At 34.5% G+C, this 19,615-nt stretch overlaps 1 protein-coding gene across 2 annotated transcripts; it reads right to left on the reverse strand.

Annotated features, from left to right (window-relative positions):
• Positions 1–3,350: 3,350 nt before the first annotated feature.
• On the reverse strand, positions 3,351–12,266 carry LOC110720631 (ADP-ribosylation factor 1). Of its 2 annotated transcripts, none has more exons than XM_021899675.1 (9): positions 12,115–12,266; positions 11,840–12,027; positions 11,677–11,715; positions 11,482–11,544; positions 7,122–7,140; positions 5,110–5,221; positions 4,038–4,085; positions 3,783–3,913; positions 3,351–3,693 (listed from the first exon to the last, which is right to left on the reverse strand). In XM_021899675.1, the coding sequence occupies exons 2-9, from the start codon at positions 11,940–11,942 to the stop codon at positions 3,660–3,662; spliced, it is 549 nt and encodes a 182-aa protein (XP_021755367.1). In that variant the 5' UTR covers positions 11,943–12,027; positions 12,115–12,266; the 3' UTR covers positions 3,351–3,659. The 2 variants fall into 2 exon arrangements, with proteins under 2 accessions (XP_021755367.1, XP_021755368.1); XM_021899676.1 differs by having other exon boundaries at positions 12,128–12,262.
• Between the last annotated feature and the right edge of the window lie 7,349 nt (positions 12,267–19,615).

Raw genomic sequence — 19,615 nt, forward strand, 5'->3', positions numbered from 1 at the left:
TTTAACTGGTTCGCAAAATGATACTCTCTCTAAATCCTACTTATTTAATGTAACAACAAAAACTCAAGGACAACTCAAACAGGATAACCACTCATGTGAGTATTTTTGCTTTGAAAAAGAGATATAGAAAGTAAGATAATTATTAGTATAAATAATTAGGTACAAAATGTGGGAAAAACATTGGAAGATTATAAACTATGAATAAAAGGTTGATAACTTAATATAATTGCAATAACGTAAAAGTGAGTATAACTTAAAAAAAATGAATGAAAACGAAAAGTGACTAGAACTTAAAAACGGAGGGAATATGTCATATTGAGTTGAAACCTTGGTGATGTTAATCAAGCGAGTTATTGAGATCCATTGGAAGTCGGGGGGGGGGGGGGGGTGGGTGGGTGGGTGGGTGTAATACCTCGTATTTTTATACGTGTTTTAATTTAAATAAGTATTTCTTAAAGTATTTAAATAATTCGAAATGAATTATTTATGATTTTTATTAATTTAAAAAGAATTATTTTAGTTAAAGTTTATTTTTAATTATTTAATAATCTTGAAAATATTTTATTTTATGGTTTGGAAATATTGGGGCATATTATTTTATAAAAAAGATAATTTTTAAAGTCAATGGTATTTACGAAAATTCAAAACACTAGTTTGACTAGGAAAAAGATCATTAAGGGATAGTAAAGGAATTTTAAGTAGGAGGGATATTGAGAGGTGGTATAAATACCCATCATATGCCTAAGGTGGAGTGCACCCAAAGGTAAACTCTCTCTCTCATCTTATTTTCTTTTCCCCTTAATTTTTTCCCTTCCCCTTTATTTTATTTTATTTTCAATCACCACCCACACACCACCACACACGGCGGGCGCCACCACCACACGCCACCACCGGCTGGTGGCCACCACCACCGATGCACACCAACAGCGGCGGCCACTAGGTGGGCGCGTGGCAGCCGCCCAGGCATGGTGGTTCGTGCGCCCTTTTAAAAAAAAATATTTCTTTTTGATTTTTAATTCAATTTAGCCTACATCTAATTATTGTTTTTGGGTTTGGTGATGATTTTAGGATGTTTGATGATAAGTATTTTGTATATAAATTTTCAGATTTGGTTTTGAATTAAAAAGCCCCAAATTGAAAACTATTGTTTATTGGTGGAATTTGATTATGGTTGATTAAAACTATTGAAATAAGTGTTTTAAAATTAAATTACAGCAAGTTAATAAGTTTTAATAACGCTGGAATTTTTATATATACCTATAATTTTGAAAGGATTTTTAATTACCCATTAATTGGGAATAAAAGTAAGGGTTTTAAATTAAATTTCAGCTTATTTTAGAGGGTTTATGAGTGATTTAGAGAGTGTATATTTTGCTAGAAATTTGTGTGGAAGAGATATAAATACTTCTTTGTAATGTTAGTTTGTAGGAGACTTTCAAGTGAGTGATTTTATTTAGTCGTGGCGATTTTAAGGTCATATTCAAGGTACGTTCGTGTACTAAGTAATTATTTGAATATGTAGAAGCATGCTAGGCTTTGATAAATTAATTCCAAGTAGTATCATGGTATGTGATGATTGGAATTTGTTGATTGAATTGATGTTAGTTAATGATTTGTGATGTGTGAATTATTTATGGTGAATTGGTGATTGGAATGAATTGTGTTTGTATGTTGATTATGAACCACACTTTTATTGTTGGCATGTTAGAGAGCATGTGTAGTTAAACTAAATGTTTAATTTGGTTTGGAATATGAAAAAGGGAATTTTATTATGGTTCATATAATTTTTATTGATGCTTTAAGCATGGGAATTGAGCTATTTAAATGTCTTAGTACACAGGATTAAATTATATTGCGGTGCTTAAGTGTATTTAAGGTGTTTCTAACACCGAGGGATAGGATTTGCGGCGCATTATACGTTTAAGGTGCCTTTGACACTGAGGTAGTTTAAAAAGGATTCAACATTAAATTTATGTGAACACTAATTATTCAAGAATTAAATCGGTATGTTTGATTGCTTGAATGAATTAATATGTTTGATTGTGTTATGGTTTGAGAGTCATCACCAAGTATAATAATATATAACCCACGTAAAGTGAAAGAGATTACATACCAAAACTCTTGGAACGTATATAACTTGAGTATGAGCATATAGGGGAAGTTATGGGGTTTTATATTTAGCCATGACTTCTACTGGGAGTACAGGACGCTGTATTTTCCTTTTTATTTATTTTATGCGCAGGACGTCCGGTCACTTTCATGTGACATTTGCTTACCCGGTTAGCTCCCGGTGTAGTTTACCTCAATTTATTTGTGGCAGAGATTTAGTTGGAAACCCGTTCGATGTGTAATCAAAATTAAATGAAAATTGGTATTTGTCTAATTAAGTGTTGAGTGTTTTGTATGCTTGTAAACAGGTGCAACAGGGTAAGCTGTGTGATGATAAGTTGAAAGCATGTTAGTGTGTTTTAATTACGCTTATGTACTCAGCATTGCTGATTGTGTTTGTATGTTTTTTTGGCCTTGTCTTTACCTTGACCCTACGACGACCCATTTCTAATGGCGAGTAGTGGGGACAAGTAGAGAGAAGCTTTACAGGTGGTGAAGCATATTCATGATGGGCTTGAATGAAGAGCGAATCATGCTTAGTTCTCATAGGAATATGATGTATTTTATTTGCTTTGAATATTATTTATTTTATTCTGTCCATGAGACTAACGCAAATGTTTTTTATTTAAATTGTTTGGTTTTGAGGGCCTATAATGGTTCTAAGTTTTAGGTTGACTTTGTTTGACTTAGTTTGACTTTTACTTTCGTTTGGTTTGACTTTTTAAGTTGACTTGTTTTAAATGGTTTTAAAGATAGTCTTCCGATGTGTGAGTCTTTGATATTTGCCTTAGCCGTTTTCACGGTGGCGGTCATGCCTTAGATTTTCCTACTTCGTATTTTAAAAGGGCAAAATAGGTATTTTAAAGGAAATAAATTTCTAGGGTGTCACAGTGGATGGGTTATGGAATACCCAAATTTCTACAGGATAATGGTGGAGTTTGGTTACACAATCTCACATCAAACGTTATCTATTTCGTGTAACATTGCTTAATTATTGACCCAATGTTGGCATTGTACAGAAATAAGCTGTAAAGAAGGGTGATCTTTTCTTCTTGCTGGGTTTAGTGGAGGCTGTCTGTTGGCGTTTGTCAGTTGTTAGTTCATTGAGCTAAGACACATTGCTTCTGCACGGGCCGTGTGGCGAGCTTCGGTTTGTTACTGTGAGAAGGTCATATGTGTGTGGGCCTACATGATACGGCAATATTGGCAACTTATGTTTGATGAACCAGGTGGCAAAATGCTGGATAATGTGTAGCTTCATTAGAGCAATGCACCATTAGACCAATATTTAAGGCAAACCAACAAGCATGGAAACCACGAATTCGGGTTATGGACCACGATCAATGATGGAATCTCCAATATTATTCTCTTCATATAAGTGACAAAAAAATTATACACGTCTATCGGTGGTGAAATTCACCAAAGATGAACAATAACGGTTTCCTCCAGTCTCAAATTTTGATCACAAAGTAACACTCCCTATCAAATATAATCTCGTTTTTGCTCCTCATCAGCTACATGATTTACTGTTACCTTCTTTCAAAGAGAAGTTAACCACTTCCAGATTTCAGTGTATTACTCAACCTAAAAAGAGTCAAGAGAATATTTACAATCAGAAATATCGCGTAGACAGTTAAAAAGGAAGAGTTCATTAGGGAAAAAGCAAAGCATACCAGTCTAAGCCCTCAAAAAGGCCTTCTCCTTTGGTGGCAGAAGTCTTGAAGATTGCCCATTGTCGGCTTTTGATCTTGTGAAGCTCCAATGCCTCAGTAACAGCAGCATCGTCAAGTGCACCTGGCAGATCCTTTTATGCAACAGAAATTTGGGATGGAAAACTTAGATAAGTGGTCGGTGATAATTAAATTAAACATTTTAACATGATTAAATGACACATTATTGATAATCAAGAGCAGGGTAACACAACCAACCTGCTTGTTAGCAAAAATTAGGACCACGGCGCCCTTCAGTTCTTCCTCCTGAAAAGGAATGGAGTTCATGATTTGCATTTAAAAATCTTCATCAAGTCACTTCAACATCAGAAATGAATCAAAACAATACTATTATACTTCCTCCGTTAACGGTTAGTTGCAACATATACTATAAATAGGTGCTACCTATTAGTTGCAACAAAATTATTTTTTTCCTTTTTTAGTAATTTTTTTATGGTAAAATGACTAAAATACCCTCATTTAAAAATTATTAACACATAATACTACACATAATTACAAATTATTATAATCCTAATCTAACTTAATTATCTAACTTTTTCCCCAAAAAAATCAGATCAATTCTAAATTTCATCTCACTCTCTCCTCCATCTTCATCTCCCCACCATCTCTCTCCTCCATCTTCTTCAATCTTCATCTTCTTCCTATCATCATCATCATCTCTCATCTTCTTCCTTCTTCATCTCTCATCTCTCATCATCTTCTTCGTGGTTGTGGGTGGCTATTTCGTGGATGGTTGCTTCGTGGGCGGTGGTGGTGGGTTCGTGGGTTTAATTTTCTGGGTTTGAATTGGGTTCCTGCGGTGGTGGTGGGTTTGAATTGGGTTCCTGCGGTGGTGGTGGGTTCGTGGGTGCAGATCATGGGTGGTGGGTTCTTGGGTTCGTGGGTGTAGGTTGTTGCTGGGTTGTTACGGTGCCGCTGGGTGGTGGTGGTGGTGGTTTCGGTGCCGCTGGGTGGTGGTGGTTTCGGTGCTGTAGGGTGGTGCTAGTGGTAGTGGGTTATTAATTTAATTTTAGTTGAATTTGTTTTTTTTTTTTTGGTTGGATTAATACTTAATCATATGCTCTTAATCATGCTTTAAAAGTTTTGCCTTGGCTTCCGCGAAAGGTACACTTGTTGCAACTAACCGTTAACGGAGGAAGTATATGAAAGATATGTAGCAGCTTGATATAAATCAAAACAAGATTGCACAATCACATTAGTTTCAACTTTAAATCCTAAGTATATGAAAGTAGCAATAATATACATAGAATTGAATGACTAGAGACAATACCTCCAAAATAGCATGAAACTCATCCTTGGCTATTGCAAGCCGATCAGTATCACTTGAGTCTACCACGTAGATTATTGCTTGAGTGTTTGGAAAATAACATCTCCAGTAAGGCCTGGTTTATAAAGGGCACATAGAGTAGCAGAGTAAAAAAAATAATAAGAGGTGAGCATATATCAATAATATGTCATGCTCTAAAAGTCAATAGAACTGAAACTGCAAAACTTAGAAAACCCAATTTCTTTCTTAAGGCTCCTGTAAAAGCTTAGTGTACAAAAATACAATTGGAGAATATCTTTCATAATGTGCCACAAGAATACAAGGATTTAAAACAAACCAAACAATTTTGGGATAGTGTCCAATCAAATCTCAGTAATATATTTTAGCTTGCACATAGAAGGAGATATTCTGGAGGGGATTCTCAAAAAAAAAATGCTACCTTCTGAAAATACCAATCAGTAAGGTGGCGTTAGTTAAGCAGCTGATGTATAAACTAATCTGGACAGGGTCGTACAAAATAAAGCATTAAGAAAATTCATTATCCATGCCCATTTCTGCCAAACACAAGAATTGCTAACATGAGATAATAAAGTGCATTCCCTCTAGCCAATGCATGCTAAAACTGATATATCTAGGGCATAGCGTACACAGTTTGCTTGCATGCTGCCCTAGGCACATCAAGTTGTGGTATCCATAGAGCATACGGTTTTTATTATAGCTTTCCATCAAGCCCATTACCTAACATACAGACCAGAAGGTGGCACAAGACTGAGTAAGCAGCAGGTTATGATCTATGTGAGGACAATCAATCTCCAATTTGCTTTCCTTTGGTATTTAGTGCAAGGTTGAACTTTAAAAGAGACATGACTCTTCAAGCCTAACTGGGCAACCAATTTTCAACATGGTTCTACCAACTCTAATACACTTTAACTTAGACTGCCAAGTATATCATAGTATCACCAGAATGCCAATAAAGAGGCTCCCACCTAGGGCACATAGAATGGTTTCAAATGTAGATAGCCTTACAAGTAAATGTCATTACATTACAAAGGAGCCATATATTCTGCACCAGAAAAAAGACATTAAATACATTAAATGTAGGCCCAATCACCCATTCCAAATACAAAATTGAATGGCACAAATGTCCTTCACTTTTGATTTAACAAGACACCTCCTAATCCCAAGTTAGTAAAATAAGGGGGTGAAACTGTAGAGAAGCTCAGAGTTGTCCAGTTTGAAAATCCACTCTACGTCTTTCTCACAGAACTTATATTGGCCCACTCCCAAATTCTTTTAGATCAAGGTTCCTTGTTTCTCTCATCCTCAAAGCAAACAAAATTCAATCAGTATAACCATGATGGAAATGATAGCAGAATTTCCATTGGAACACCAGTGCAGATAGAAGTGCCAGTGTCCCACAGTGTTAGTGACAGATTAAATGGCAGTTTTGGAAAATATGAGAACATGGTGGTGGTGCACTTAATGAAAGATGCAAAGAGACCAGTGGGAGCTAGAAGTACTGCCATTGCAGGAAGCACTACTGACAGTGATAACTTGAGTGGAGGCTATGTTGTTCAAAGTTAGTTGGTAGTGTCAATTACCGATACGTGTCCTCAAGGAGTCAAACTCAACCTTTTTATAGAAAAATTTACCCTTTTATTGGTAATAAAATATACAGTCAAGTTTCTATTTAAACATTTGACACTTTAGAGCCTAATAACTATCATTGCAGTTTTTAATTATTTGAAGTTCAAAGATATAGATAGCATATAAAATCCAGAAAGCATGCCCTTATATAAACACAGACACATGTCTGAAGCTTTCATTTGGTTAGCCGTCAACAAGGAAAAACTAACAAGTTGACTGATTTTGGAGCAACATCAGAAACTGATCTCCAGCGCCACCATAAAAGGGCATATTACTCAATGCATGAAGACAAACAGGAGTCATTATCACCAAAATACTTAACTAAATCTTTTAGCTTTATGACATAGAGATTGGGTATTAGGAGGTACCTTATACTTGTCTGCCCACCTGAGTCAACAGGAAAAACAACAAATATCAGGTGAAGTTCAGCAAAATATATAGGCTTCTGACCAACAAAAACATGCATGAAATACCAAAATACATGCATAAATCACATACTGTAAAAGTACTACTGCAGCTTCTGACTAGCAAAGAGAGGTCCACCAAGAAGCTATTAACATGTTCCAGAATACGTACTTTAGGAAACTTCTTAAATTGTACATCCTATGCAGGACAGGTGCAGACAAAACTCTGCCAAGAATTATTGAAAAAGATGTTTTGGTTCTACATATTCCAGTATCTCACCAGACAAACTCACTTAGTATTAAAGCAAATTGTGAATCTATAGCGAAAAGAGAAATTCATCCTGGCTTTAATTGCCAAATTTGCTCAAAAGTGGTTCAGAAAATGCAAGCCATAGAGTCAAAGTCTGAAAGCTTAAAGGAATGTGAGCCCACAAGAAAGTGAAAAATATGAGTATTATCACGGATAAGATAAGAATTGGTATTCAATGCGACATGAATATTACGGCATGTCAGCTAAAGGAAGCAAACTCTACTCAAGGGGGATATTAAAGTCATCATCAAGAAATAGAACAGAAGTTCTGCAGTTGTCAGTTTCTGAAAAAAAATTGGGCATTTATAGAACACATGAGTGGAATGGAACCTAGGTAAGATGTTATAGTAAAGCCTGGAACCATTTATTTAGGTCCCGGGCATTGTAGTTGTCTCGATTCACAAGAAAATTATTTGAATTCTCAAAGTAGAAACTAATTCTACCACAAACATCAACATATGATCCAGAAAGCCAAAAATAAAGGCAGGCATACGCTACCACTCATATATTTGAGGAAAAATAAATAAATGTTTCAAACTGATATCCATGCAAGCAACCAAAGCACTGAAAGAAGAAAAGATGGGGACTCCAAAGTTATGAGTCTGTATGGGTATGTTTTACAAGTAACGTGTATTTTGGATCAAGCTCTGTGTGTGTGAATGAGTGAGTATAATAGTACTATACTACTACGGAGTTGATTATACTAAAAACTTGATCCCGGGGTTAGTAATAACAATCCATGTGACATTCTTGCAAAAGCCAAGTAAATCACAGCGATCACACCCGTATCTGCGCATTATGGGGAACAAATAGCATGTTCATAATGAAAGTACTGGAAGACACAAAGGAGAAAAATCTAATGTCTTGGGCGTGTGTGCCAATCAGGGAGGGGCAGAGTAGCTACTTCTGATTTCATTACTGATTCCAGAGTCCTAATATCTAAAATTTAAAGAATAAAGAAAAAACTTATACTCTAGTAGATAAATTTAACAGACATTGAAACCGGATTAACATTTCAATTAGAAGATGATACGCCAACTAAAGGAGAAACATATTTCCTTGCAATTTTCATTTATACCCACATCACAAAATTTTCATCAATGACTAACAAAATAGACATAATTATTTCCACAATTCTACTAGCTCATTCAAAACACTGATTAGACATTAGACTATGACCCTTGACATCATGAAGCAAATGTGGCTATATTAACACATTATTTCCAACTTTAATTAAGATGTCAAACAGCATTAAAATTATTATTGCTCTGATTTGAAACAAACAAGATCATATAAAGTCGGGTCCCTTGTATTTTGGCGATCATGGTTTTGATATTAAAGAATTTAACTTTAGTTTACTATGGTGCAAGGCTATGACTAATATGTAGTTTACTTAGCCTGAAGTCGTGTTTGAAAAGAATAAAGAAAATATTTACTAAGATCTTGAACAATTATAACTACGAGAAGTTGGGGTAGGCTCTAATAATTTTTCATGTTTGTACCAAGTGCTTCCATATTACTAATCTTCATAGATACATACTTAGAGCTTGTTTGTGCTGATTAAAAAAAATTTCCAAGGAACCATTTTTCCTCCTTATATATCAAGAATTTGGAAGAAAAAGAATTATACAGATTATTCAATTACACCAAGGGCAGTGTCAACCATATACACAAGGAGAGCTAGGATCAGAATATTAATGACCTCAGAGCATTTATAAGTCTCTCAAACCAAAACCCCTCAATCTATAAAGTCATGCTTGGACATGTATACCAAATCAAGAATCACAGGATCCTCAAACAATAGAGCCTCAATGCTTGGTTAATCCTGGCTTTCCCCTCAAATTCCATCGATTCCTTTTCATCTACACCATCAATTAGCTTAAGATACCAGCTCTACATTTCCGCAAACCCATTAATCCTTCCGCTAAAACTTATTATGGCAACCCAAAACACCATTTAAAATTTGGAGTAGCTATTTAATCTTTCCTTTGAATTTCAATCCAAACATCATGATTGTTACCTTATAACCTATGTTCCTCCCCCCAAGGAAAAATGAAAATAGATTGTTGCCTTCACTCTCCAATTAACACAGCTACTCTCTTTGCACATAGTGACATAGCTATGCTTATAATAAACACTATGTCATGACGGTAAGGTGTATATATGTGCTTCATGAATGATTGTCAAAAAAAAATTCTTGTTACTCCAAAATAGCCAAACCTTGAAGCTATCAACCTTAACAATTCAACTTTCGATCATCCACCATGGTCATTCACCCAACCCTAACACCTAATTTTCTCAACACCATAATCCTCACATAGTTTGACTTATTAAAAGGACCCCAGTACCCCACATAAAAACTTCCTATCCGTCCTCTCCTATCATTTTTAGTCAGGATCTCTTCTATATATAGCTCCCTCATTTTCTCCTTCAGTTAAAGTATTCGGAATCGCAGGACCATCTCGAAGCGCAGAAGCAGTAGAGATTAGGGGTCAGCGCATGTCACCCTTAATCATTTCATATGCCTTAAGCAGTAGTTTGCTAGGCCTCCTCTACCATGATAACGGGGTTGGACTACAGATCGTCAAACCCCTTTCATACGTAAGCTAAACCTGCGCTTGCTGTCATGCGACGATTATAGATAGAATGAGCACCCGTGTGAAGATAAATCATGGCTAGGACTTCCCTCCGATTGCCCTCTTTAGCCCTGCTAAATGCCTAAGAGAGAGAGGAATAATCTATGCTATTGATTTATATATGATGCTAAAGTCACCAAACATACAGACATCATAACCCCTCCTACCTATACTTTATATAACTCCAACAGCCATTCAGTCATGGCAACTTACAAATGCCAATGAATTTCTAAGAAATACACATGCACACTAATGATATGGATTCCAAAGAGAACAATTACATTGAAAATGCAAGTCATTGGATTGAAACACTGTCGTTCAAAATACATGATTAAATAATGACTGAGTTCCAAGTTAGTTAAGGTGGTGATAAAAATCAGTTTAGAAATAAAAAGAATGATAGGCCAATAAAAGATCAAAACCAGAGGCAGTCTCTATTGACAATGTGACAATTAATTTCTAGATTTTTACTGTAATTTTTTAATGAATGATAGTTTCCATCCAAAACAATTTATTTGGCAATCTACTCCAAAGTCAACTTCCATCCCACATCACCCACTATTGTCTCCACTTGAACACATTTCAGTTAAGGGTGATTTTGAAATCAGGCCTCACTTAGGAGTGGTCATTTTCTACAAATCCTTGAAAATGTGTCAGCTAACATCCTAGATATGAAAAATATCCCATATACCAAGCTGAAATTTTTTCTGCAATTGTCCTACTACACAGTATATTGCATCCACTGTTATGCGGCATACTAATCCCAACAATACTGGTTCAAAATGTTTAAGGCATTAAGATTACATTATTTACGTCTATCGTTCATAGAATCGGAGGGTACAATTGTACAAGTTTCAAAAAGAGGGAAACCGAAACAGGAGTAAATGTTTGGATTCAAACACTCAAGATAAATAGTGCAATAAAGTTGTAACTACTGTTTGGTATGTTTGTAGAAAAACAAGATCTGTAAACGTTCATCAAATACCATTGAATGTATACTTCTTATTCTTGTTCTTAATCCACAGTCACTACATTGAATGTAAACAACCAAAACGGTTAGCTACTTAGAGCTTATCATCAATACGACAATATCTCAGCGAGAACAGCAGTAGCTTCATCTTGTAAATAACATCATAACTACACTAGCATAATACTTCACTGATACACACATGAATCATGAAGCCAATAAATAACAATTTCGGATTACAATTCCATTACATTGTTAAATCAATCATACATGAAGATTAAAGGCAGGTCAAAGAACTTCAAATTGTGACCTGATAATCCCACCCCCTGACTCTAATCACCCATCTTAAACAATGCAACAATACGAAATCAGGCATAATAACATAAAAATAAGATAGAGCAGGTCACATACCCAGATCCCACACTTGGAATTTAATGTTTTTGTACTGCACTGTTTCCACATTGAATCCAATAGCTGAAAATAACAAACCCCAAAAAAACCAAATCTCAATAAACACTCTAATCACAAGATTAAACACTCTAATCACAAGAATAAACACTCTAATCACAAGAATAAATCATGATATATTAAGAACAGAACACTTACTTGGTATAGTAGAAACTACCTCACCCATCTGAAGCCGATCTGGGGTTATAAGATCAAACACAAAACATCAAAATATGAACAATTAAAAACTACCCAGATCATAAAATTGAAAATTAGAACATGGGTTGAAATCAAAATTGCAAAAAATTAAGAAAAAACATACAGAGAATGGTGGTTTTGCCAGCATTATCAAGACCAAGGACGAGGATTCGAGCTTCTTTATTGCCGAAGAGAGAAGAAAAGAGGCGAGTAAACAAAATACCCATTTGTAAATTGGTATAAAATCAGTGCATCAAATGGGAATAGATCTAAGAAATTGCAGAAATTTTTGGGTATCTTATCTTCTTGCCACTGCAACAAAATCAATGCAAAGCAATCAAGTGAGAATGAAGATTAATAAAATTGCATGAGAAAAATGTTGAAGGAGAAAAGGTGTGCCTGAGTGAGAGACCGCGACTGGTGATCTGGGCAGAAGAAGTCTGCAAATCATAGAAATTAATTCGACGCACACCAGAAAGAAAATATAGAATCGGAAGATGGAAGTGTGGAAAAATGCCAAATTCTTCCTTTCCCTCTATATTCTATTCCCCACTCTCTTAAATTTTTTTTTTCCTCTTTTTTTTTTTTTTTTTTTTTTTTTTTTTTTTTTTTTATATATATATATATATATATTTTTTTTTATATGGGTTTTTAGATCGATGAATCCAATCTAATCTGATCCGAAATACTCTATTCGTGCTTGAATTGTACTTTGTATTTGAAATTAGAGTGATCATACACAATTATATCCGTGATCTATCTTAATGTAAAACTTAATTGATAATAAGCGAATTGGACTCTCACAATCCCACCAAAATACGTCTCGTGTTCAAACTTACCTAATTGACCTTTTTGGTTGATTAGCATGACATTAATATCAAAAACTTCTTGTCAAAAAAATTAAAAAAAAAATCGAAAACTTGAATGAGTTCTTTTCGAATCCTAGAAACATGTCTTTTGACAAAATAAATTTTCGTAGATAGTACAGAAATAATAGATGAAGTGTGGTTTTCCAAAGAAACGCATTAGAAAACTTATTATCTCTAATTCTGACGATCAATAAGTTATTCACATATCCATGGTCAAGACACAAAATCCTATTTGAAACAACATCATATATTACGCAGTCATGATACTCATAAACCTCGTTTGGCAATTGGCGGTTTAACTTGGCTAAATTGACGGATTGTTTAAATTCGCGTATACGTGTTAGGCTCTTTGACTATAGATTAATCTAATTGTTTTTTATTACTATGCAAAATGACCGACACAAAAATGTTTAGCATGTACTTGTGCTTACTCCATATATCATAATTAATCACTATTCACTACACACAAACGTAGTGTTATGAATGAAAATTACAAGTACGAGTATTAAATTTGTAAGTATTGCAACTTTACAAGTACTGTAGTATTAAATTTAAGATTAAGGGTGTCATGCCACATGCGAAACAAACTCACTAGAGTCACTACTACCATTTCTCAGTCCAGACACTCTTGAGTGCTTATCAGCGTATAACACCTATGTGCTTAGAAGGCATATAGGAGGGTAGTATTGTAATTTAACAGGGTAAAAAAAAATTTAAAAGGTAAAGGCTGTCCTTTGGCATCCCGTTATATTTTGAATTGTAACGGTGGGTCCTTTTGCTGAATATGAAAGGCTATTTTCAAATACTTACTTTAACACTTCTGTCATTTGGTCAAAATAGCATTCTTTCTCCTCGTTTTCCTTTTTTTTTTTTTTTTTAATTTCCTCTGTAGCTCCTCTCCTCTATTTACGGTGTTCCATCGAAGAGACAACAACGGCCGTTCCTGCCGGAGCAACAACAGAAGCTTAATGCGGCGGAAACGTGAGCACAGTTGAGAACATTGTAGGTCGCTGCGAGGTTGTGCTTCGTTTGAGTCAAGGTATGGGAGCGAAACACTTGTAGTATCATGTTTAATACAAACTTCTTGTTAGTTAAGAAATTTATGTGTACTTGTTGTATTTGCGAATGTTGGATGTTTTTTTGATGTATTTGGTTATGTAATTTAGGTTATCCACATAATTTAGCGAAATAGGGTTTCGTTTCTAGTTCATGATATTTAATTATTGTTAGTTAAGAAACTAATGTGTACTTGTTGAATTTGTGAATAGGATGTTTTTTTGATGTATTTGGTTATGTAATTTAGGGTTATCCGCTGAATTTAGCGAATTAGGGTCTTTTGTAGTTCATGATGTTTAATTGGAAAGAGTTTGATTGCTGTCCGTAAAACTCGTAAATTGGTAAAATGTATGGCAAAGGGTCGAGTTGTTGCATGTGAATTGTGAAAAATTTAAAATGTTTGGTTTGTGTTGGTCAAAGTTTTGTTGTTTCTTGTGATTTAAGCTCTAATTTTAATGGTTATAGGGTTTTTAGGTTTGTATATTATTATTACAATGTTTTAAGCTATAATTTTAATGAAATTGTTGAATTTTGCCGCTATTTTTGTTGTTTCTTGTTGAATTGCTTCCTATAATACAGGTTATAGGGGATGTATTGAAAAGGTACTAAGAGAAGTTTCAAGAGGAAGCTACTGTAGGGACATGGCAGTTGAGGGAGTCGATGAATGCATACCTCTTCTTCAAATCCTATGACTGCTCATTTAGTTTCACTTGGAGTCTTGGACTGTAAATTAATATTTTTTTTAACTTTTTCTTTCCTCCTGTTGGCTGCTAATACCTTTCCCTCACCCTGCCTGCTGCCTTGATGAACTTTCCCCCTTTACTGGCTGTTGTTTCCCTTTCCCCCTTTACTGGCTGCTGCTGCCCTTTCCCCTTCCCTGCTTGCTACCTATGGTCTTCCACCTTGTCTAAAAATTAGAACTATAATAAGTATTGAAATACTCTAAAGTTTGTGTACTCAATTTATAAGGAGTTTATTGGGATCAGAGTATACCAATAATTTTGCCTAAAAATTACCATATGAGATAGTAATTCACATGCTCATATAACTTCTTCATTATTTATTTTTTGTATTTTTTGGCCGATTTGTCCTTGCATGTTATGGACACTAGTTGAAAGTATCATATTTTTAACTGTTTACTCTTGCTTCTTTTTTTATGTTTTATTTTTATTTTTATAGTGTTCAAGTGTGGTAGCAAGTAGATTAGTCAATGATTTTGTGCTTGGTCATGAGCTAAAAGTTGTCCTAACTTGGATATCATCTGAAAGACTGGTATATTTGTGGGTTTTTTTTTGTTTTTTGAATCTAAATCCGAAGCTTAGTTACATTGAGCATGTACACCTGGATTATACTGCAAAATAGGTACAAAAGAAGGCAGATTTGTAAATCAAGATGACTGTCACTACTTATCTTTTGTTATTGCATTGTAGTATTGAATTTTAAATCTTCAAATTGCTTGATATCTTAGAGATTACTTTTAGATTTGAATGTTCCATGACATATTTTATTTGTCCCTCATGTTGGTATACTCATGTTGTTCCTTGGTAGCCATTCACGAGTTCAATACATGATCAGCTAAGAGTGGAAAATTTTCTAAGGTTGGCTTGTGCTCATGTCTATGTTAACTGTTAGAATAATCTGAAAACTACATCTATATTTATGTCTTAAAGATAAATTCACTATTGTCAGTGAAATTTTATATCATGTGAGTTTTCTCTAAAGCATCATATTGCAGGTTATGACTCCTATCTCACGCACTGCTCAACTTGCTGGTCAATATGTTACAGTTTATTCATTGCTACTTCAATCTTTGATGCTGCTGCAACTTCTGTGCTGCTGTTGTTCTTCCTATGTGGTGCCCTAAGTCGATTTTGAACGACCAGTGCCTATTTGCCTTTTTCTACTGGTGAGATGATCGAGCATGCTTGTGTTCGTATTCGATCAAACTGTGCAAAAGTCCATAAGTTGCTGTCCAAAGTTGATGTTATTGCTCTTTTCATTTGTTAAATAAGCTGCTAGCCTTATTTGTAAAGTTTTCTTACTTGTAAAACGTTTACATTGTATAAGTAAGATAAATTCTACGAGCTTCAAGTATGATTAGTAACAGGGGGTTAAATTTGTGATGGAGAGTTGTAAACTGATCGACAAAGGAGGGCCTTGTGCACCCTTGGGCAACATTTGGTAGTTGCTCCTAAAGTACTTCACCAAGTTTATGTTAATTTCATTTGTGTCCCTTTTATTTTATTTAAAGTACAATAAGGGTTATTCTGGGTGGGGTAAAAGGAGCTGAATAGAGGTTGAAGGTTGGGTTAGTTGGAACATGGAGTTTGTTTTCTTTGCAGCCATTGTTCGGATTTGGGGGGGATGTTTCTTTGAGGGAGTTGAAATCTAGGAGGGGGACTCTACAATCTTATTGTTTGAGGGAGATAGTCAAAGGAAAAGGAGGGAAAATGTAATTTTGAACAATTTTTGGAGTTTTTTACCGAGTTACCAGGTTTAATAACTGGATCCATTGCAGTTTAGGGTACCTACCCCCCATAGGTGTGCAAAAGTAGGCCAAAGACTTGTCTTGTCAATAAAAGCAAAAAATCATCCCAATGGGGTTAATTTGTACTATTTCACCTGCACATTTGAGCAAAAAAACTCCCACTAGATTCTTACTTTACCCTTGAATTAAATGTGGTTACTTGAACTATAATCGTATGTTGTATCCAGTTTTTAGTACTACTATCGTTTTAGTGGTACATTGTAGTCTTTGTTAAGTACCACTGGGTGTAGATAGTTTATATAATCTAGTAATTCATAATTATAAGATTTATAAGGACACGAAATTGGTCTTTTAATTGAACCGTAGCATAAATTACACTGGTTACAAAAATTGCTACAATTTCTAATAGTAATTCGCCCCCCCCCCTCGATACACTAACAACAAGGCGGACCATGAACTAATTAACAAGGCGGACCATGAACTAATTCAGATTTGAAATACAACAAGATGGCTAAAATTAAAATTGTGAGGCCAAATTTCACGATGTTCACGTTTTGATGCTCTAACGCTTCCACCCTATGAACTACTCCACCGATGTTGTTCGGTGGTCCATCCTTCACGAGGTCTAAGTCAACATCCCATTCCCAAAACCCGCATTGGCGGCATTTACAATATGGCCTCTTCGGATTGAGCTCGAACATGGAGATAGTATTAATTAAGTATAGGTAGATAGTATTTGTGTGCATACAAAAACACTTTAAACATATCGATACCCTATATTTGGCAAATGAGTTAAATCAACTATGTATTAAATTAGGAAACATACGCAATTTTATTAGCTAGGGAATTGCAATGGTACCCTAACCCAACACCATGGAACCCTTTGTGTTACAAAAATGTACCACCTTTAGGTAATAGCGGGATTTTCACTGCATAATATTGTACCACTATTATCGCAAATAGTACAAATTGACAAATACCACTCTATCTAGCTCCACCGTTTTCAGGTATACCCTTCATATGATCAAATATTCCATAACCTATTCAGTGGTACCCTTGTTATTATCATACCATCAACTCATCTATGGTTTCCAGTCATACCAATGACATGGTCACATGTACCGTTAATATTACAGGGGTACATTACATATGACAAAAAATACTACTTTGTCACAAATGTTCCATTTTATGCACAAATTGATGTTTATGGAATAAAGTAGGATAAGAGTTAAAGTTACCACCTAAGTAGTAGTTATTTATTAAATTCATAACCCAAAACACAAAAACACTAATAGGGGAACAACCTAAATCAACTAAAACATAGTATTACATAAGGATACATAGATAGTAACACATTTGCATGTCTAAAACACTTTAAGCAAATTAGTAGCTTCTATTTTGTACAACCACTAGTAACACAAAGTTCGTATTACATAACGATATGTAGATAGTAATATGAATTTGCAACAAAAACAATTTGAAGACATCGAATATCTAGTATAAGGTACATACACATAAGTGACTAACACTTGGTATTAAATAAGGAAAGTAGGGTATTTGAATGGTACCCTAACCCAACACAATGGAACCCTTTCTATTAGCAATATAAACCACTATATATACCATTATGGTACAGTGGTACAATTTTTTCGAGTCTGTTAATGATAAGTGGTACAATTACAGTACCATTATTCATGTAGTGGTACTTTTGACCACCTAATTTGTACCATTACTAACGCAAATGTGTTTTCCTACCAATTATTTGTACCAAAAATACTGCAAATAGTACAATTACACAAAGAGGTAGACATAAGGGAAGGTCTAGGGAAATTACATAATTATGTGTTTCGATTAGTTTTTGTTTATATATATGTCACATTGAAGTCAAATGTGATATTAATGTTACAAAGTTAATGGTCCTATGAAATATTGGTATTACGTGTTCATAATCTATAAACCAAAGACTTATTCCTAACAAGGGTTATGAATCTTGCCTATTTTATACACAAACTTATATCATTTTTCTAATACAAAGTGCAGGGACTAAGTTATAATGAAATACACAACACACCGTCAATAAGTTAATAGTAACATATGGTTAAAAATCCAATTTGGTTATATTTTCAAAAAGTTAAACACAAGGTTACACATCATCCCATTTCTCATTGGTAATTTTTTCAAGTAGCGGTACCTTCTGGTTAGGTTTATGATACACTTTTGAACCACTGCTGGATGCACAACATCCATTACAACTTGGACAATTCCTTATCCATTTAACGCCATAATTTTTTCTTTTTTATTTCTTTTTTTTTGGGAATGAACAATTAACAAAAGACATAATATTGAACGCTAATTAGTTTCAGTAATATTATGAGAAAATAATGGTTATAATAAGATCATTAAAATCTGAATTTATGTGAATAATTTTGGGTTTAGATAACAATAACTATGAATTGAAATAAAGTCATAATTTGTACCACTTCATTTCCTAATGGGCTATATTCGGGTTCTGAATTGTACTACTGAAAATCACAACCCCAGTGGTACATATTCTCCCAAACTTTGTTCCAGGTGGTACAAAATAAACATCAGATTTGACAAATGTTTTCTGCAATCACAACATAGGAGTCATGCAACTTAAATTAGTCGCCATATCAGAAGATGGTCCTGTACCTAGAGAAGTAAAATATGCTATGGAACCATTAAGATCCCTCAATTGAATTCCCCCAGCAGAACAGATATATTCATTGGTCGACAGTGACACAAAGGTGTTTTTCGCAGCAGCTGTCTTCTTTGCATGGTTTTTTGCTCTTGTAGCTTTCTATTTTCCATTTTTTTCTACAGACGGGTTGTGGTTTGTTAACGGTTCGGTGTGGACAGTTTTTATCTCGGTTCAAACGGGTTTGGGTTAGAAATGGTTCGATTCTTTTTTGGTTCGATTTTTTTCAATTCGGTTCATTAACGGGTTTGGTTCTTATACGGTTTAACATTATTTGGATCGGTTCAGTTTCAGGTTTACTAAAATATGGTTCGAGTCAGATTTTGTTTTTAAAAAATCGATTTTTAATTGGTTCGATTCTCATTTGGGTCGATTGGTTTCAAGCTAGAATTTTTCGAGTTTCTTTTTCAATTGATGAATTAATTAATCATATTCTTTATTATACTTTTTGTATTGACTTTAATTTGTTTTTGAAAGATCAAAGGATGCAATCATCTATTCTAAATTTTTTTGAGAATTACAATAATAGGAGTACATCATAAGAATTTGATTAGGCCAACTTTGGTCTAATATAATTCTAAGCACAATATATATGTAGCACTTTGATGATGTTGTTTAATGAGAAGACAAAGATTATTTTTGCTTAATCCATAATTACATAAAAAATTCAGTGAAAACAATAATGTACTTCGTATCTGTAGAAAACATGTGTGCATAATTAGATTTCATATAAAATTCATTTTAACGTGATTTTAATCTTCCTTTATA

Source organism: Chenopodium quinoa, unplaced genomic scaffold, assembly GCF_001683475.1.
Source record: "Chenopodium quinoa cultivar QQ74 unplaced genomic scaffold, ASM168347v1, whole genome shotgun sequence".
NCBI lineage: Eukaryota > Viridiplantae > Streptophyta > Magnoliopsida > Caryophyllales > Amaranthaceae > Chenopodium > Chenopodium quinoa.